The sequence below is a fragment of the Zea mays genome, chromosome 1 (genome assembly GCF_902167145.1).
Source record: "Zea mays cultivar B73 chromosome 1, Zm-B73-REFERENCE-NAM-5.0, whole genome shotgun sequence".
Lineage (NCBI taxonomy): Eukaryota > Viridiplantae > Streptophyta > Magnoliopsida > Poales > Poaceae > Zea > Zea mays.
In genome coordinates, this window is record NC_050096.1 from 90,961,624 (window position 1) to 90,983,376 (window position 21,753).

The 21,753-nt window shown below is 41.6% G+C and overlaps 1 protein-coding gene across 1 annotated transcript; it reads left to right on the plus strand.

The window, feature by feature from the left end:
* The first annotated feature begins 12,044 nt into the window (after positions 1-12,044).
* On the plus strand, positions 12,045-16,965 carry LOC100382542 (uncharacterized). Its single transcript, NM_001175276.1, has 2 exons — positions 12,045-12,819; positions 16,584-16,965. Exons 1-2 carry the CDS (start codon positions 12,149-12,151, stop codon positions 16,783-16,785), a joined length of 873 nt encoding a protein of 290 aa, NP_001168747.1. The 5' UTR covers positions 12,045-12,148; the 3' UTR covers positions 16,786-16,965.
* Positions 16,966-21,753: the final 4,788 nt, after the last annotated feature.

Genomic DNA, 21,753 nt, shown 5'->3' on the forward strand with positions numbered 1-21,753 from the left:
ATTCAACCTTTTTTTGGGGTGTTGATGGAGGTGTACCATGATGTTTTGTGCCGGTGCAATTTTTAGAACTAGTTTAACTATTAATGTAAGTATTTGTTATTTTACTAAAGAATAAGTGCTAAAAAACCTTAGGTGGCTACAAAAATCTAGAAACTTGCATGTACACTTCATTTTGGTGTACAATGTTGACAAAAAAATGCAATTTATTCTGACAAAGTGGTGACATACATCCTACAAAAATGCATACAGCCCTCATATAAGGCTAATTACTAAGTGAGAGATGTTCATGCTTGTGATGGATCTATACTACCACTTTCTCCAAATCATTTTAAACTTTAATGGCATGTTTATTGAACCAACCTATGATGTTGTGTGCAGTTATGCATTTTTCAGACCTAGTTTACTAATTACTGTAATTATTTGTTGTATTTCGTAAAGATATTTGTTACAATACCATAACCTAGCTAGAAAAATCTAAAAACTTGCATGGACCATTCATTTTGGTGTACAATGTTGACAAAATAGTTTCAACTCATTCGGACAAAGTGGTGACACACATCCTAAGAAAGGCATACATCTCTCATATAAGGCTAATTACTAAGTGAGAGATGTTCATGCTTGTGATGGATCTATACTACCACTTTCTCCAAACCATTTTAAACTTTAATGGCATGTTTATTGAACCAACCTATGATGTTGTGTGCAGTTATGCATTTTTCAGACCTAGTTTACTAATTACTGTAATTATTGGTTGTATTTCGTAAAGATATTTGTTACAATACCATAACCTAGCTAGAAAAATCTAAAAACTTGCATGGACCATTCATTTTGGTGTACAATGTTGACAAAATAGTTTCAACTCATTCGGACAAAGTGGTGACACACATCCTAAGAAAGGCATACATCTCTCATATAAGGCTAATTACTAAGTGAGAGATGTTCATGCTTGTGATGGATCTATACTACCACTTTCTCCAAACCATTTTAAACTTTAATGGCATGTTTATTGAACCAACCTATGATGTTGTGTGCAGTTATGCATTTTTCATACCTAGTTTACTAATTACTGTAATTATTTGTTGTATTTCGTAAAGATATTTGTTACAATACCATAACCTAGCTAGAAAAATCTAAAAACTTGCATGGACCATTCATTTTGGTGTACAATGTTGACAAAATAGTTTCAACTCATTCGGACAAAGTGGTGACACACATCCTAAGAAAGGCATACATCTCTCATATAAGGCTAATTACTAAGTGAGAGATGCTATTGCAAGTGAGAGATGTATAGTACCACTATGTCAAAAATATTTCAAAATATTATAACATGATCATAAACCAAACTAATGTGTCCATGAATAGATAATTGCAAAAAACAACATAGAGATAAATAAAAAACAAAGAATTAATATAAAATGGTAGGCAAAACACAAAAAAAGTCTCCTTGCAGGCGCTTGAACCTAGGAGCTCAGTCTTAAAATTAGCAGGTCAAACCATTGAGCTATGCACGTGTTTTTGATATATACCCAGTGCTAGTATACTTAAACGCATTAGACTCCGCATTGCCAAACACATTGGGCGGCAAAAACATTTTCGCCGTCGTCACTAAAACAGACTCTGCTCTCATCCTCTATCTCCCGCACTCCTCTTATTTCTCCCCCACTCTTCTTTCTCCCCCACTTCTCCAAACCTAATCGCCGCCGCCGGGACACGACGGCTGTCGACGACCTGCCCCCTCGACCAGGTACCTCACCGCCGCCGCTGGGACACATCCGCCGTGGACGACCTGCCCCCTCGACCAGGTACCTCACCGCCGCCCCCTTACCTCTCATCGCGTCGATGAGCTGCGTTGTCGCCGACTTCACTCGCCGCATCCCGCTCTATCTCATTGCCATCCGCATTTCTCTCGCCCCTTCCACCTAACACGACCCATCCACATTGCTCTCGCTAACCCCTAAACCCTAACATCGCTGGATTTGGGTCATCGCAGACGACCTTGATGGTGAACAAAAGGAGGCACAGAAGTCAGAAAGGTCCAACCCCTAAACCCTAACCATCGCTAGATTTAGTTTAATTATTCATTCGTTGTTATCAGAGATATTGTAAATTGATTTATGTAATCATTGTGCACTGATACAGTTGTGTTTGGTTCCTTACATTGTGTTATATGCAGTCACATCCATGTTTTAGTAGAGAACTTATGTTTCTAGTACTGGTAGACAAGGTTCAAGAAAGCGCGATTAGGCGTGCGATTAGGCGCGGTTAAGCGCTGAGCAGAGGGTCAATGCATCGCTTACCTACTAAGCGGGCAATTAAGCGCTGGCCCTGCTTAATCGTGCCCATTCGGCATGTTTAAGGGAGAAGAGGAGGGAGAGGAAGAGGAGGAACACCTCCGGGGTCAATCCAGCAGGCAGCAAATCGACGGATCGATGAGAGAGAGAGAGCGGACGGACCTACGATGGCTGCAGGCAGCAGATTGGTGAGAGAGAGGCGGAGCGGCTTCGCGGTAGAGGTGAAGATCGCACGAGGGAGGAGAGGCTTCGGGAGAGGGAGCCGGAGAGCGTACGACACGGAGGAGGATAGGCTTCGGGAGAGGGAGGCAGAGAGCACAGGGCGGCGGCGCGGGGCGTGGAAGGAGGCAGCAGAGTGCTAGGTCATCACGGGAGAGGGGTTTTGCGTTGAGCCTCCTGGCAGGTGGGCCTAGTGGGCTGTAGACTCATGAAGAGAGGAGGTGGGGGTTAAGGGCTGCTGCAGGGTGGCCCAATATCATGTATTTTTTTTCTCTTTTTAACAAAAATGATTAAGCACGATTAATCACGCTTAAGCATTTTCACCACCATACCGCTCGCTCAGCGCTTATTGCTTTCTTGAACCTTGCTGGTAGAAAGAGATGAGAATATCTTCACTTTTTTTGTTCATCAGCTTGTGTAAATCTACATCGCCTAATCAATGTACTAGCTAGTACTTTGAACATTGTTTAAGCCTGCATAAAGATTTCCACAACCAAACAGGGGAAACACTACAGTTATAGTGCAACCACAATTATGAACTTGCACAATCATAACCAAGCTTCATAATGACTGAATCTACACATCTTATCTATTTGCTTTTAGTCAAATCCTTCCCTACAAATAGTAGTACCTCTTAGCTTTTAGTAAAATCCTTTACATTATCTAATACACACAGTATGCTTGTTCTTATCTATCTTGCAAGTAGTTCAACATGAGCGAACTGCTTATGAGAGAAGACGGGATAAACAAGTGGAGGAGAATATAAAGAATATGCAAGATTTGGGTCTGAACAAATATACTTCTGTTCTAAATAATTATGTCTCACCATCTGCATCAACAAAGGGGAAACATGCAGCAAACAAGATAAATAATAGTTCAGATTCGGATTCATATGTCTCTTTCTATCTCCTTGACGATGATGATCAAGGAGATACTGATGATGACAGTGAATATTATGAGCAGCCAAAACCCCTGGCAATGAAGGTGCTCCTTCTATCTTCAAAGTAGTGGATGCCAAATAGTTGCATTGCATTTCAATGTTTTTAATCTGGTGTTTAATATATGCTCATGCTTTTAGATTCATCTTCTTTATTTCATACCTCTTAATTAATATATGGTCTTGCTTTTAAATGCACATGACTATTTTTTTGTGGACAGTATCCTAGAAGAGGTAGAAACACAACCCTTGCTTCAAAGAAGAAGATAGACCCCAACATGGCTCCAGGCATTAGGTTCAGTAAGAGAGTGAGGGCAGGTGCACAACCAGAGGAGCAATCTTCAAAAAGGCTTCACTCTACAGAGACAGATGGCCACAATGTACAGGAACCAACAGATGGAAATGATCACATACCAAACAGCCCTACTACACCTGGACTTGCTGATCATTTCAGTAGAGCTACAGAGGAAGCCATGGCATCTGCTGCTCATGACAGTACAGGTGATGCTGAAGGCAATAGCCGTACTACACCTGGACTTGCTGATCATTTCAGCAGAGCTGAAGAGGAAGACATGGCATCTGCTGCTCATGACAGTACAGGTGATGCTCAAGCCAATGTAGCTATAGATGAAGAAACTGAAGGCAAGTTCTATTTTTCAGTCAAATAAGGCATCTCTTTTGCCGATTTGCATGAAACAAAACAATTTCATTATTCAATAAAAGCGAATTATATTTTGTAGCTCCTACACAGCGAGCACCAAGGAGACCCAGGGCAGCAACCAAGGGAAAACAACTGGATAGGATGACTAAAGTTATGCAAAGGAGACTGCCCATAGCTGTTGAGGAAGGCAAAAAAAGGCCACATGAACCTGTTCAAGCTGCCAAGTTTGCATCAGAGGCTGGCATCATTATTCGGGAAACCATGCCTATCCTAACTCGTTGGAAAGATTACAAGGACGACCAGAAATACTACAACAGCTTTGTGTCACAGCTAAATGTAAGTGCATTACTGATTCTATGGTTCACTTGTATACTGCTTAACCTGAATTGACTAATTATGGAATTGTCATATGCATAGGGGCGCTTGTCCATTAACACTGAGGACAAGGCAACAAAGGAAGCTTGCACCGATATGCTACGCTCTGCGGTAAAAAACCAGCGTTATCGGCTCAAGCAGAAATACTTCAATGGTGTACCTGCAAATGAGATTAGCACAACTTCTCCTGTATCTTACATGACTGATGAACAGTGGAGGGCATTAGTTGCAAAGTGGTCTGATCCAAAGAACATGGTATGGGTATCTTGTCATATATTGTTCTTTCACTATACGTTTGCAAAGGATCTTCGCATATTGAACCTATGATCTAATCTGACATGTTCATTCTCTTGTAGGAAATAAGTGAAAAGAACAAGCAGAACCGCAGTCAAGTCAAGTTTCATCAGGCTACGGGTTCTCGCTGCTATGTGGCACACTTACATGCATATGTAAGTAACTATTACCTTGTACTACTACCTGCACTTTTGCACTCAACTTCTATTGCATTTGATCTGAGCAAACTTCGCTGTGATTGTTTATCCACGAAACAGAAGCAGAAGAGAAACCGAGAAGAACCCAGCTTAGATCAGACTGAAGAACTAGATGCGGTGGACGCCTTCAAGACCTGTCATACCAGCTCCAAACGTGGCCTGAGTGAACCGGCAAGAGAAGCACTTGTAAGTTCATTTGTTTGCTTTATTTAGTGTAATTTTTATGAGATCATATGAGGGAGGCTGGTTGTGGGTCGATGGAACGAAGGGGAGTGAGATCGATGAGTGAGATCGCCTGTCCCATCCCAGGGGAGTTCAGATCATAGTCTATTTTGTCTGCCATTTGTCTGCCATCAAATTTCTGAAATGAAAGTAAATATCATAGTCTATTTTTTGTAGGACCCGTGCACTAGAAATGTATAGGTTTTAGAGTCTTTGTTAAGCAAATCTGCTATAATTTGTAATTGTTTTCACATTATTTTTCATAGTCTATTTATAGAGTCTTTCAAATGTATAGCTTTTAATTTGCCATCAAATGTATAGCTTTTAAGCAAATCTGCTATAATTTGTAACTGCTATAATCTGCTATAATTTGCCATCAAATGTATAGCTTTTAGAGTCTGTCAGTCTATTTTTCATAGTCTTTGTTAATGCCTTGTAGGACCCGTGCACTAGAAATGAAAGTCACTGTTTTCACATTATTGTCAGCATCTTGTTGTTGCTCATTAGCATTAACATGTAACTGTTTCTGTCCATGATATTTCAGTCTCATATGGAGGCTTTGAGGGCTGAACCTGTTGCTGAAGGTGAGATGCCAGCATCCAGTGTGCACCTTGTGTCGAAGGTGCTGTCCCAGAGCAGCTCACACCAATTCCTGAAAAGCGTCGGCATCAAAACATCGGCAACCTCCAAGGCATCATCATCAAATCATAGTGAGCTTCGGGAACAACTTGCAGCTGAAGCGACGGCTGCTGTTCAAGGTGAACTTGACCAGCTCAGGAAGAAATGTGAAGAAGCTGAGGAACAGCAGGCGAGGACACAAAGGGAGTTGGAGGAGTACAAGAAGATAACAGAGAAGAACAACAAGGAGATGGAGGAGACCAATGTGCTCATCAAGAAGCTCTTGTCCTTGCATGGTAACTCTTCTTCGACATGAGGGCTGCTAGTCAGAGCTGCTGTTTTTGGCCTGTTCTTTGACATGAGGGTACCCAAAAACTCTAGTTGCTCGTGGGTGTCAACTTTTGATTATATGCTGTTATGTTTGTGCAAACTGAACTGAAATGTGAAGTCAAGTGGTGATGCTGTGAACTGAGTTTAGTGTTGTCCACTTAGTTTGTATGCGCACTGGAATACTAGTTGTATTCATCTATGGAATATGGAATTGTGTGCTCATTCCTCTGTTCTAGTATATTTTTCAATTTCCAATTAAATTATTCTATGCACATCTGTGACCAAACTGGTGGCATATAATAAAACATATGCCACGTCAGCTGCCACTGTACTAGCCACGTCAGCGTTAACGTCAGCGCTGACGTCAGCTGCCACGTCACTAGCCACGTCAGCGCTGACGTCATACGCATCAGCACCTTCCAAACGGCTGTTAATGACCAAACCACGGCTCTATCTGTGACGATACCGTACCGTCACAGAAACCAAACGGCGTTAACAACGCCGTCAGTTTGCTCGGGCAGACGACGAATTATGACGGAAAAGTGCCTTCTTCTATGACCACAACTGATCGTCATAGAATGAATTCACTTCCATGACAACACGGCTTTCGTCACAGAATGTATACACATCGATGACGAAACTGGGTAGTCCGTCACAACACAACAAATGTGACGCGACCCCTATGACCAAATCGAACTCGTCACAAATTCGTCACAAACCTTTATCTGTGACGATATATACACATGCAGTGACGCAATACGAATGTCATCGATGATAAGATCTCTACTAGTGCAAAGAGGCTCATAATGTACGTGTTGCGCTGGCCACATATGAGTTCAATCCATATGGAATGACCGCTGCCCCGTACACATGTTGTTCCGTGTTTGTTATCCCCATCAATCCCCCCGCGTATGCTTTCAAAGACAGAACATATTTGTGTCGTTGATAATTCCTGGACACCTCAAGAATAAAATGGGTGTGTACATGGAGCCTTTGATTGATGAATTGGTTCGTGCTTGGGAGGAAGGGGTATGGACGTATGACCGAGCTACAAAGACAAAATTCAAAATGCATGTTTGGTGCCAGTACTCCATGCATGACTTACCGGCGTGTGGGCTATTCTACGCCTGGTGTGTTCACAGTAAGGTACTTTGTCGAGTGTCATGGCCATAGCACTCGGCAAAAAAGGCACACCTAAGAACCGGTAAAGCTTCTTTATCGAGTGTTGTGGCCGAGACACTTGGCAAACAAACCATCTTTGCCGAGTGACACGTAATACACTCGGCAAAAGAACTAGCAAAGGGTCCCACTTGTGCTCCCGTTGGCGAGAGCTAGTCCAGCTGGCACTTCGCAAAGACAGAGCCATTGACGGGTGCCTCCTAATACACTCGGCAAAGGAACTGGCAAAAGGGCCCACGGGGTGCTTCTTTGCCGAGGGCCAGTACTAATGACAAACGACAAAGAGGGAGCCTTTGCCGAGTGTCAAGGTGGCAGTTGGCAAAGTCTCCGTCACCATCACCTGGCGCCGTGATGGCGACTTTTCTTTTCCGAGAACCAGGTGGCACTCGGCAAAGGTCTTTGCTGAGTACCCGACAAAAAGCACTCGGCAAAGAAGTCGGTGCCAATGTACAGTTCACCAAGACTTCTTTGCCGAGTGTCACACTCGGCAAAGCTTTTGCCGATTGTTTTTGAGGCTTTGCCGAGTGCTTCAGGCACTCGGCCAAGCAGCTGTGTCCGGTAGTTCCTAGTGGACATCACAAGAGAATTAACAGGGGTGCCATGGCCACGTTGGTCTCAAAGGAAGATGATGATGTAGTGTTACTGATAACTTTGTTGTACATCACTAGCTAGACACAAACTTATCATCAATTTCCTTTACACTTTTTGTAATGTCCATATACCTGATTTCTAGCTTCTCTTCAAGAGATAATGTATCCACCTTCTTGCTTGATTTTTTCTGTATTAAGATGAATCTTAGCTTTACATGCTCATGAACTAACAGTGAAGATTGTCGCTTGAAAAAATACTATTCCATCTGTTCCAATTTATAATCCGCTTGAGTTTTTGTGCCAAGTTTGACGGACTCATCTTATTGATTTTTTTGCAAAAAAAATTCAAAGCCATGCTTAAAGTATACTAATCGGTTGCCTGTGCGTTGCGACGGCTTACAACAATACCCATGTAAACTATCCACCAAAAAATTTCAAGATTTTTTATTGATTGTCTCCGCTCTTCGTATAATATATTTTTTGATTTGGCTAACTGATGTTATTATTTACTCCATCCAATATGTCTTGATACAACACGACCAATGAAGTAAGCGATTAGAAGAGAGTTCACAACGACTGACTGAATGAATAGAGATTATAAAATGATATAATTCCACCATACATAGACCAAATAAGAGAGTTTGTGAGCTCAAGTTTCTAAAATAAGTCACATGAACTCAAACTTATAAAAAAGATAGATCAAAATATGGAGTGATTGCTAAAGTCAGTCATCAATAAAAACTGGATGCACTCCATATAAATTATGCTACTTCGTAGCAATTACTAACGTTTAAAACCAACAAATAACCTTTCATTTTACTGTTAGTGAGACAAATCATTGTTGTCCCATCGAATTCAGCAACCTCAAACACCATGGAGTCAATTGCGCTAATGTGGTCTCAGAAACGACATAATGCTTGCAAGAGCCAAGAACGTCGTGTTGTGCTTGGGTTGTAGCCTCGGCCCGTAGTGCTGGCCCGACCCGACATGATTATATATTTTTTATTTTACAAAAAAGCATATATATATATAATTTATATTCAATATTAAAAACATCTGAGCATGATGTTCTACTGGTTAGACAGCTTTACCTAGTGTACAACGACTGACTGAACGAACAGAGATTATAAAATGACATAATTCCACCATACATAGACCAAATAAGAGAAAGTTTGTGAGCTCAAGTTTCTAAAATAAGTCACATGAACTCAAACTTATAAAAAAGATAGATCAAAATATAGAGTGATTGCTAAAGTCAGACATCAATAAAAACTGGATGCGATCCATATAAATTATGCTACTTCGTAGCAATTACTAACGTTTAAAACCAACAAATAACCTTTTATTTTACTGTTAGTGAGACAAATCATTGTCGCTCCATCCAATTCAGCAACCACTACCGGAATTTGGCTCTTTGCCGAGTGCCATATCCTTTGCCGAGTGTTTTATTTCGGGCACTCGGCAAAGAGCTCTTTGCCGAGTGCCACACAAAAAACCCTCGGTAAAAGAAAACACTCGGCGAAGAAGCTCTTTGCCGAGTGTTTTATTTTTGACACTCGGCAAAGAGTTTCTTTGCCGAGTGTCTTTTTTTGACACTCGGCAAAGGGCTCTTTGCCGAGTGTCACAAATACAACACTCGGCAAAGAGCTCTTTGCCGAGTGTTTTTTCTCCAACACTAGGCAAAGACAATTTAAAAATCACATTTTAAAGTAGTAAATTAATTCAAATGAAAAAGTTTTCAACTACAAATTTGTATAACTCATCATGATGTACAATTTATATATTGAACATTTCTTCATATAACAAAATAAAAATAAATTTGTTCACAAAACCTATATCTCTCTCGTAGTTTATGAAACTACGAGAGAGACGTATAGAATTTGTGCATATTGTTAGAACCATCATCTGAGATAAACAAATTACCAAACAACCAAAATAAACTTTGTAGATCTTGAGAAGTTATAGAAGTTTATAGTGGACAACTTTTTTCATTTGAAGTCATATTGTCAACGAAAACTATGTCTGAATTTTAAAAATTTAAAATTTGAATTTTGAAAACGAATTCGAAAGGAAAAACCACCAACATGAAAGTTGTAGGTATTGAAGAGTTATGAAACTTTGTAGTTGACAATGTTTTAGTTTGAAATCATCTTGTTATACAAAACTATGTTTGAATTTTGAAATTTGAATTTTTCAAACTGTCTCGGATGGAAAAACCACCAAAATAAAAGTTGTAGGTCTTGAAATGTAATGAAACTTTGTAGTTGACAATTTTTTGATTTGAAATCATCTTATCATTGAAAATTTCGTGTGAAGTTTTTAAATTTAAAATTCAAATTTTATAAATGGTCTCGGACGTAGAAACTATTAAAATAAAACTTTTAGATCTCAAAAAGTTATGCAACTTTATAGTTGGTCACATTTTCAAATGAACTCATTTAGTGCCTTAAATAATCAAATTACTCTCGATTTGTTATAGTACATGATGAATGAAAACGTAGTATAAACATAATTGGTGTAGTAGTGTAGTGGTATAGGAGGGTATGCGCGAGAGAGAGGTTGCGAGTTCGAATCTCACCATTTACAAAACATATAAGTTTGATTTAAAATAATAGTGAAAAATGATAGGGCAACAGGTAAGTAGGGTTGGAGAGTTGTTCCTAGAATTTAAAAAATGTTTTGCTGTTTTTTTTTAATTTTTTCGATTCTTAATTTGCCGAGTGTTTTTCTTTGCCGAGTGCTTTTTGACACTCGGCAAAGTCTTTGCCGAGTGTCCGAAAAAAAGCACTCGACAAAGAACCCTTTGCCGATGAAATCTTTGTCGAGTGTTCTTTGCCGAGTGTTACACTCGGCAAAGCCTTTGCCGAGTGTAAAATACTCGGCAAAGAACACGATTCCGGTAGTGAACCTCAAACACCATGGAGTCAATTGCGCTAATGTGGTCTCAAAAACGACCTAATGCTTGCAAGAGCCAAGAACGTCGTGCCGTGCTTGGGTTGTAGCCTCGGCCCGTAGTGCTGGTCCAGCCCGACACGATTATATTTTTTATTTTACAAAATAACGTATATACATATATATAATTTATATTCAATAAGCATGATGTTCTACTGGTTAGACAGCTTTACCTAGTGTCTTCCACCCTTCTTCTATCCGGACATGGGATTGAACCTCACCTCATGTGTTTTTTAATATTTTATGTTGATTTAATCAAATGGGCCGACGGGAGTTGTGGCGCGCGGGCGTCTGGCCCAGCCACCGTTTGGCCATCTATAGGCGTGCAGCAGATTAATTTGAAGTAGCTGTGAGTGGTTATTTGTAAAAAGATAACGTGGGACGACTGTTGAAACTGACGCTTTAAGTATAGTATACATTATATATGCTAGATGATGTCATAATAACTAATAGTAATTATAATTTTTTTGAATAAAACGAGCCGGTCAAAAAAAATTGAGATAAAAAAGTCAAACGAATTATAAATTGAAACAGAGGGACTGGCACCTAAAATATAGCAAGTCCCAACAAAATCGAGGATAAGCATATTTTTCTAATGTAAAAAATGGTAGTAGAGTATACTATTCCATGATGTACAGTGTGCTAGTTCATTTGAATCTACCAATATTCCTCTCCTATATATAGCTCATTACGTTATCAATCATTTCACATGACCTATTATGATTTTATTGGGTAGGTGATCCTTACAAGGATATGTATAGTCTCTTCACCAAGAACGCAAACTTCTTATAAAAGGTCTTCTGCAAAGAGACAAAGTGTGTGATATGTGCCTAACTCAAATATTCCAAACAAAAAGATAAAAAGAAGGGTAAAAAGAAACTTCAAGGTGAAAAAAAAACTTAATATATATGCACCTAACCCATGTATTTTGCCAAAAGAAAAGAGAAACTGTTGCACAAAAGCCTGCATAGTGTGAGATGGTTAGTTTCCATGTGAGGGAAGGTGTGGCTAGATATATATAGTGACGTGTGCGTGTGTCTACAGCGCCATGCATGCTCCCTCGTGTGCACTCTTTTGTCTTGTAGCCACCATGAAACAACAACCTCCTTAGATAGATGCTTGCTTTTCTCTCAGTGGCCGAAGTGGCTACTCTTGTGTGTTTCTTCACCTGGGTTGCATGCTCTTCCTCCCCTTGTCTAGCTAGTGACTTGTCCGGCATCGAGGTGGTCCCGTGCGCTGTGGCGTTGTTGTTTGCAGAGCAGGGAGCTCTGGCGACAATCACCATGGCCAGCCTGACCACCGTGGAGAAGTTGATCCTGTTCCACAAGCTCGAGCGTGACCTGTTCCACCGTCTAGTCCACGACCTCGCCCAGGACCCAGTGCCCATGCGATGGGTGATCGCGTTCTGGCTCTGGCTCGAGTCCGATGGCCACCATGACTTCATCCGCCGCGTCTCCGCGCTGCCAGGACCCGTTGTGCTGCGGTTCGTCGAGGAGGCCATCGAGTGCCTCCGCGGCCTCGCCTGCCGGGGCCACGGGCCTGCGGCCGGCACCGGCGACGGCGACGGCGACGGCCGCGAGAGGCGGTGCCTACCCTGCACGAACGCGCTCCTGACCAAGCCCATAGACGATGCGGGCTACTTCGAAGGGCAACGCGAGATTTTGGATGGCGTCAGGTATCAGTACAGGACCGTATGCCTCGCCGTTTGTGATGTCGACAGCAACATCACCGCTTGTGTGCCCACTAACACTAGCGGCGGCGTGCTTGTTGCTCCGCCGATGGTCGGCTCCCCTGTCCTCGCCGTCCCGACGGCGGCATCCTTTCCACTAAATCCGATGGCATCGCCGTGGATCCCTTTGAAGAGCCCCCCGCCAGATGACTACCGCTCCCTATTTATCACCTTCTCCAGAGGCTACCCCATTAGCAGGGACGACATCGTGGAGTTCTTCAACTCGTAAGTCTGATTCTCTTCTCAATGTATGTGTCAGGGGTGGTATGCATGGCAGATGAACCTATAGGTACAGATACTGCAGCCGCTAGGGTATGGATGTGGTAGTCGAATCTTACCCATGGGTGAAGCCCGGCCCGTTTTGGGCCCGACCCGTCAAACACGGTTAGAAAACCGGACCGGTCCGTCTAAGCCCGCAGGCTCGTTTTCCTGTCCAAGTCCGGCCCGCAGCGGTTCTAGCACGGAAAAAGTGGGCCGAAAAATGGGCTAAGCGGGCCGGTAAGCACGATTTAGTACAAAAAAGCGGGCTAAGAGTTAAACGAGCCGTGTCGGGCTAGCCCACCGTGCCTAGTTTCCTGTCCGAACCCGGCCCGCTTATTCGTGTCGGGCTCAGATCAGACCCAAATAGCGGGCTTCGTGCTGGGCTCACGGGTCTCGTGTTTATTGATCATCTATAATCTCAGTGGGTTGAGGCCCAAAATAAATAAGAGTCTGATACTCATGCGAGTGTCAAATTACATCTACAGAACAGAATGACTATCAGGGCACGAAATATAAGAAACACTCTATGTAATTAATTATTCATGTCTAGTTGTTAAGATCATATTTGGCACCTAAGTACTAATAAATTATGTATAATTATGTGACACATATTGGTAGATGACTAGATTTTACTATATATGTGTGATAAAATTTGTTTGTTTTCAACTTTTTATAATTATTGTTGTAATATATTACTTGTGAGATTAACACTTCTGACAGGCTCGAAACCCGTTCACGGTGTAAAATTGCACCCTGTAAGAGCATCTCGAGGAGGGGCTCTAAATATGGTTGCATTTTAAAATATAAGGATCAGGACCATAAAACAACCTTCAACAGGGGGTTCTATTGCATAAAAATTCATCAAACGATTATATGGCTCGGTCTTTCGGTTTCTAAATATAGTACCCCATACATTAGATCCCTATCTTTGTTTCCTCTTAATATCCAACAGTTTATTTTCTAATAACGTGATTTCTTTTCTAAATAGCATTATCTAAGGCCTAACCATCGAAGTAAAATTTTATTTTGAAGACTTAGACATTTTAAATGTCGGGTGTTACCATGCATGGCTTCACACCCAACCCGATGTCGAGACAGATCCCAACAAACTGACTTTATTAAACAGATTCAGCTAAATCGTGAACCAGGAGAGCGTTTACAATAGCTAGGAAAAGATTAGCCCACATCAATAATTGATCAGTTCCCCCATTCAATGCTAAGCGAGCAAGCTCATGAACACAACATTACAAGACCAATAAACTCACCACTAAAAAGAAATATTGTAGTAGATAGCGCCCTTCCTTGAAAAGTAGACTCACCGGTGCAAGATCAGAGTCGTCAGAGCTCTGAAAGCTCTTATCAGATTCAAACAATAAAATTCTAGAATAATTTGTGAAATTCCCATGTTTATTGCCCTTCAATACATCCTTCAACTTCGGCTTACGTAGCATTGTATATGTGTGCTAGTTTTCCAGCCCATGCACCAACTCCCTGCCCATGGTCTTTGATTATGAACCCCCAAGCTCATCTTTTTCCTCTTCAATAAATTCCCCATCAAAATTAATTTTTAGATATTCTTCCATCGGTGGGTTCCATTTCTGCTTCTCTGACGAACATTGCCAATTTCCTTGCGTTTTCTTTGAGTTAGCTAGCTCATACTGCCTTGCAAGTTTACAACTATGTGTTTGATCTCTTATAGTGTTGTCGGTCTTTAACCAACATTCTTTTTTATTTTGTGCCTCCCACCAGGTCCAAAGTAGATGAAAAACATCCAATGTTGTCATCTCATCCAACTACATAGTCATTTGTACAAAATGTTTTCCTGAAGTGGCATTCATCAAAGATAGTCGTATACTTTCCAAATTCAAAATCCTCTAGCAGTTCTTCATAACTTTACACTTTAGAAAAATATGGCCACCATCCCATCAAATATGTTACACACCAGGCATAATGTATCAATGGCCATTCCATGTTCACTTATATTCATTCTCAAAGGGAGGTTGTCATGAGCTAATCGCTAAATGAAGTGTAACACCCTAGGCTAACACATTTAAATTGCCATATTTATTTCCACAACTTCTTAGTGTTTTCTTCTCTCAAAGAAGACTGACTCTCCTGTGTTTTTAAGCTAAACCATTTTGCATATTTTAGTGTGTATGGCAAACAGATTTCACTGAGAATCTTCTTTTTACATCATGGAGCCACGCAACATAGTCTTCCTAATCAAAGTCAACTTGAATTGTTAAGATGAGGCGAGCATCAATGTCCAAAAATATATCTCGCACCAACTCTTCGTTCCACTCTCATGTGCTTGGGTTTATCAAGTCTGAAACTCTATTTAGGTAGTGTTTGGTTACTAGGGACTAATTTTTAGTCCCTCCATTTTATTCCACTTTAGTCTATAAATTGCAAAATATGAAAACTATAACTTTATTTTAGTTTCCATATTTGACAATTTAGTGACTAAAGTGGAATAAATTGGAGGGACTAAAAATTAGTCTCTAAAACCAAACACCCCCTATAGAACATTTTGTCCTCCCGGTGTCATAGGTCTTCTAGTTGCCCCATTTGGTATCCAAGGATCATGCCAAATGTTTTTTTTTTTCCCATTTCCATCTTGCCACACCAATCCTCTTTTCAGGGCTTCAACACCATGCAAAATAGGCCTCCAAGAGTATGTGATGTCTGGACTTGACTCCGCCATAAGGGCATGTACAAAGCTAATTAATAACCCATGTCTTGAGCCGTGTCTAGGGGGCTAATTGCAAAAAAAACCAAGAAACGACTCTTGTTGAAGCCACGACTCTAGCTCATCGCTCGAGACTGAAGAAACAACATCGGTGTTGCATTGTATGAGTTAACCCGTGTCTTCTGGGTCCCACGATGCCAACAGCCCAACACCAACAACAGACGCGCGTAGTTGATCAATCATTCTTTAATATAAAGAATACGAAGCATTAATTTAAGATACAAGGTTTTAGATATGTCCTTTGTACTTAACTGTGTCTTAGGTGTATTTTATACTTGGAGAACCGTGACGTTGTATCTACATTGTACATGCCCTAAGAAGGTTACCATCTAGGAAGTACTTTGTTCTGAGGACATGTCCCGATAGTGGCTTTTATGATATTGCCAGGTCATATATAGCTAACTAAAAGGTTAGTCGTATAATAACACCCTCATGATACAGGTCATATGTTTAATTCTTGGCTTATTTCTCCTTCTCACAAATTGTCTTAAAGTCTGGGAACAACCTACTCTCGGCTGGGCAGGCTGGCTACTAGTGAGTAGTCTGTTTTCTCTCTCTCTATTTCTATTTCTTACACATCACTATAAATCTGACATGACAGCTCTTATAACATGCTTAAGTCATATATTATACTTGCTCTAACTTTTCCACCCCTGCCATACCAGCATGGCAAGATCCTATGTGTATTTATTGATGCAGATATTCTGGTAGTTAGTGAGAGAGAGGTACGACACCCTGCTAGCGCTATTTGTCGTTTCGATTGTTGCGCCTATGTGATTATACGCATGTCTTCAACCATGGGCAGCGTGGAGGACCGTGCTAGGGCTTGAGGTTTCTCGGGGAACTCCAGTCGTTGTTCACCGACAGTAATGGAAGGGGGGTCGGGTAGATAATTTTGTTCACGGCAGCGCAGGATCATAGAAACACACACACACACACATGGCGCTTGATAATTTTGTTAATGGATGATGCATTGCAGGGCGTACGGGCCATGCGTGGAGACGGTGATGATAGAGAAGGTGGCGCCGGGGCAGCTGCCGGTGTACGGCCGCATGGTGCTGCGCAGCGCGGCGATGATCCCAGCGGTGCTGAACGGGCGGCAGACGGCCAAGTTCTTGATCAAAGGCAGGCACCTCTGGGCCCGGATCTACGTCCCCAGCTCCAGGCTCTCCTACGCGTGATGATTCCCAGCCACCTACAGACCACAAGCCGGCCGGCCGGCCGGGGTAAGAGCAGAGCTGGAGCTCTTACACTAATGTTACCCACTTACGTGCCATGCCTAGGCCAGTTGGCCAGGGTAAGCTGTGGCTAGAGCTTTACTGAACTTTCTCGTCGAATAAATTACCGGAGTGTTAAAGCTTAATTTGTGTCCGTGTGCATACGTCGTCGTCGTCGTCGTCTGTGCGTTCCAGATTTGGCCTCGTACCACCCGTTAACTTGCCGTCTTTGAAAGTAAAAAACACCATATTTAAACTGCTATAGCTGCAATCATAAAGGTAAAAATATATAGAAGAAATCGAAGGCAGTTGATACAGGGGTCAAGCCATGAATATATTACCCTGCACAGAAGCAACAACTGGCACCGCCAAAGCAGTTGAAAATATGGACGAGCGACCTCGCCACTGAATTTTTTTTTTTGGAAATGGAAACATCGTTCCGGCCTTTTGCATTTGCATGCATACAGCCTTACAACTCAATTATTACATCATCCTGCAGCAATTTATAGTTCAAATGGACTTCAACTAAATCATGGTATGGAGGAAAATAAAACATGTGCACTAAGCTGCTTCAATTCTTGAATGGAACCGCCACCCGTGACTCGTGAAGAACTCCATGGCCACCACCTCCAAAGACTGGCACATGACGAGGATTTGTTGTTGCGTTTCTTCCTTCTGCAATAGTCTCCAAAATCTGAACCAGTGTGTGCCCTTGAAGATAGTCTGTATAATTGACGGTATAGGTTTATGATTAAACACCACATCATTACGGCAAAGCCAAATCGACCAAAACAATGCTGCAACACCAGTAAGAAGCAATTTTTTATGTGTGCTACCTTTGTTGGATTCCCAATCCCCTATAATATGATTAATATTAATGGGTTGGTCTATCTTTAAAGCAAAATAAATAATTCTCCAAACAGTTTTAGCTAGGTAACAGTCAAAGAAAAGGTGTTGTATGCTCTCGTTCTGGTTACAAAAGCTACACTTCGGACTTCCTTGCCATCTACGTTTGGCCAAATTGTCTTTGGTGAGGGTCACACCCCTACCTAGATACCAAAGAAAGATTTTTATCTTAAGGGGTAGTTTTAGCTTCCAAAGCACACAATTACTATTAAAATTGGGGTTATTTAATAAAATATAGTACATGGATCGGGTTGAGAAAGTCCCATCCCTATGAGCTCCCCACACGAAAGTGTCCCTCAACAAATTCAGGGTAACCGGAGCCAATAAGTGTACCAAGTTCTGCAATTCCACGAGTTTAATTCCAACAATGGGTCTCCGAAAAGAAAGATTTAGATTTGCATGTGATATCACTTCTGCAACCAGCGAGGTCTTATTACGCACTATATTAAAAAGATTCGGAAATTGCTCTCTAAGAGTAGTATTATTAAGCCATTTATCCTCCCAAAATCTTGTTGCTTGACCATCACCCACCTGAAAGCGTCCCCACCTAAGAAATTGATCCTTGACGTTCATCAGGCCAGCCCAAAAATGGGAATCACCCGGTTTTCTAGAAACTTGGGTGAGTGATTTGCCTCCCAGGTATTTGTTCGTTAGGAGTCGTTGCCACATACCCTCTTCATTGAGTAATTTGTAGAGCCATTTGCTGAGTAAACAAATGTTCTTTATGGCCAGATTGGCAACTCCCAGCCCACCTAACTCTTTAGGTTGGCAAATAATCTGCCATTTGGCTAGTCTATATTTCTTTTTATGATGTCCTCCTTGCCAAAAAAATCTGGACCGAATAGCATCTAGCTTCTCTAATACGCCTGCTGGAGTTTCAAAGAACGACTTCATGAAAATAGGTAGACTACTTAAAACAGAATTAATCAAAACAAGCCGCCCCCCTGAAGACAAGAATTTGGCTTTCCAATTACTAAGTCTCTTCTCAAACCGGTCGATGACACAACGCCACTCACTATTTCGCAATCTTCGGTGGGTCATAGGAATCCCAAGGTACTTGAAAGGCATTGTGCCTATTCCGCAGCCAAATATCCTTGAGTACTGAGTCTCACATGCCTTAGCTGACCCATAACAGAAAAGTTCGCTTTTATGAAAATTTATCTTAAGCCCGGACATTTGTTCAAAAGCGGTTAAAAGAAGTTTTACATTCCGGGCCTGATCGATGCTATGATCCAGGAACACCACCGTATCATCTGCATATTGAAGGATAGACAAACCTCCATCAATCAGGTGTGGTATGATCCCAGCGAATTGGTTCTCCTCTATCGCTCTAGCAAAGAGCACTGCCAACATATCAACAACAATGTTGAACAGTATCGGCGAGAGAGGATCCCCTTGTCGAAGGCCCTTGTGAGTCGAAAAAAAGGTCCTATGTCATCATTAACTCGAACCCCCACGTGACCTCCCGAGACGATATTTTGGATCCATGCACACCACTTCGGCGAGAAACCCTTCATACGCATAGCTTGCTGGAGAAAATTCCACTTCACCTTATCATAAGCTTTCTCAAAGTCCAACTTGAGAATAATTCCATCTAATTTTTTCCTATGAAGCTCATGCAAAGACTCATGTAATACAATTACCCCTTCAAGAATATTACGACCAGGCATAAACGCAGTCTGAGAGGGTTTAATAATTCGACCGGCAACCACACCTATTCTGTTTGTGAGCACTTTAGTAAGAATCTTAAAACTAACATTAAGCAAACAAATAGGTCTATAATCCTGGATTTTCATAGCGATCTCTTTCTTAGGAATTAACGTAATGACTCCGAAGTTAAGGCTATACACCGGAAGGGAGTTATTATGGAAGTCGGCAAACAGAGCCATCAAATCATTTTTAATTACTTCCCAGAATACTTGATAGAATTCAACAGGAAATCCGTCCGGTCCCGGGGCTTTATTATGCTCCATTTGGAAGACCGCCTTTCGGACTTCCTCCATAACAAACGGCGCAGTTAAAATTTCATTCTCCGCATCTGAAACTTGGGGGATGTCGTGAGTAAACGATTCCTCCAATTCAATAGAAGTTTGGTTTGGTTTACTAAATAGGCCTTTATAGTAGCTAGTAATGTGTTTTTTGAGTTCCTCCTCGTCCACTATACTTGACCCGTTATCATCTTCTAGGCTATAGATTCTCTGTTTACGGTGTTTGCCATTAGCCACTAACTGGAAATATTTCGTATTATCGTCACCTTCCAGCAGATGCTTGACTTTGGCTCTTTGGAAGAGTCGAATTTCCTCCTCTCTTAGAATTCCAGCCAACCGTTCATTAATAAATGCCTTCATGGCTAGTTCATTAGGCGAGAGACGAGTAACCTCCGCCTTTTTATCTAGGTCATCGATTAATTTAGTAAGTTGGACTTTTTCTTTCTTCATTGTTCCAGCCGTATTTTTTGCCCATCCTCTAAGGTGCTGGCGTACAGCCCGAATTTTCTTCTGCCACTTTTCCATGGAATTGTTGCCCCTTGTTTCATGCTCCCAGATAGAGGTAACCATATCATGGAAACCGTCTCTAATTAGCCAACCAAGCTCAAACTTAAACATGCCATGGTTTCCCGTCGAAGCAGCCACTCTGCCATTTAGTAAAAGAGGCGTGTGGTCCGAACGGGCTCTATCGAGAGCCTTGACTGTAACATTTGAAAATTTAAGTTCCCAATCTGGACTCATAAGCACCCTATCCAACTTTTCGAAAGTTGGTGGGTCTAAATCATTTGACCAGGTGTATTGTCGGCTCGTCATTTCTATTTCCCTTAACTCAAGGCTCTCTATGACCGCGTTGAACAAATTGGGCCATCGGTAATTAAAGTTGCTATTATTTTTGTCTTCGGGCCTTCTCATGATATTGAAGTCGCCTCCGATAATGAAAGGGTGAGGCTCTGTACCACATGCGCTCGCCATTTCTGCTAGGAAGGCGCTTTTAAGGTCGTCCTGTGCTGGGCCATAGACAGCAAAAAGGGTCCAAATGAAGCCATCAACTTTATTCCTAAGGCGAAATTTACAGTAAAAATCTCCCTCATCTATGGCACCAATGTCAAACACGCTAGGATTTACTCCTAAGAGCATACCTCCCGATCTCCCCCTTGGTGGCATGGAGTGCCAAAGAAAATCAACTCCACCACACAGGTGTCTCAGTGTCGAATCCGAGAAATCCCTTCTACCCGTTTCCATAATAGCAATGAAGTTCAGGTGTTGTTCTTTAGATAAATTAGACAAAAAGTTGTGTTTAGCCAAGTCTCCTAGACCTCTGCTGTTCCAAAAAATCCCTTTCATTATAAAATAATTTTAGAAGGGGTGACTGGTTTTATGGGGAGGCGAGTACCCTTCCCAATGGATCTGGCCCGATTCGCTTTTTTCCTGCGCGGAACTACATTCAGGTCATAGCATAGGTTTAGAGCACTAGGAACCGCATCGTCATCCCAATTTTGAGTAATGAGGGATAACTCTGCATCAATCTCCTCGTCTTCCCCATTCTCTATTTCTGTAATTTTATGGGGGGAAGGTGAATTTGCAGCAACTGCAAGTCTATCAATCTCTATATTCTTAATCGCAACCACTGATTGTAACACTTCTTTCTCATTCTTGCCAAGTTTGACCCCAATATTTTTCATGTTAGAAATAATCGTTTTGGGTTTGTAAGTAATAAAGGAGAACTCACTTGTTTCCAAGTTGCGCTTGGCAGCCAAGCGTTGTGCTTTGATCATGGTATCTTCATCCTTATTGGTTCTCCTGGCACAAATCTTCTGCTCGGCAAGGTCAACATTATTTTTCTTTACTCTCTGAGTAAGAGAGAAAGAATCGACTACCTCCTGCAAGGCGACCATCACCTCATCGTTAGATCGAGCTGACAAAGACAAAGCTTGTGCCATTTTTGAATTTTTCATATTAGCTTTAATATTAAACTTTTTGCATAAAGCCTGGAGAATCACACGTGGTACCTCAGTAAAAGAATCTGAAATAGCCGAGA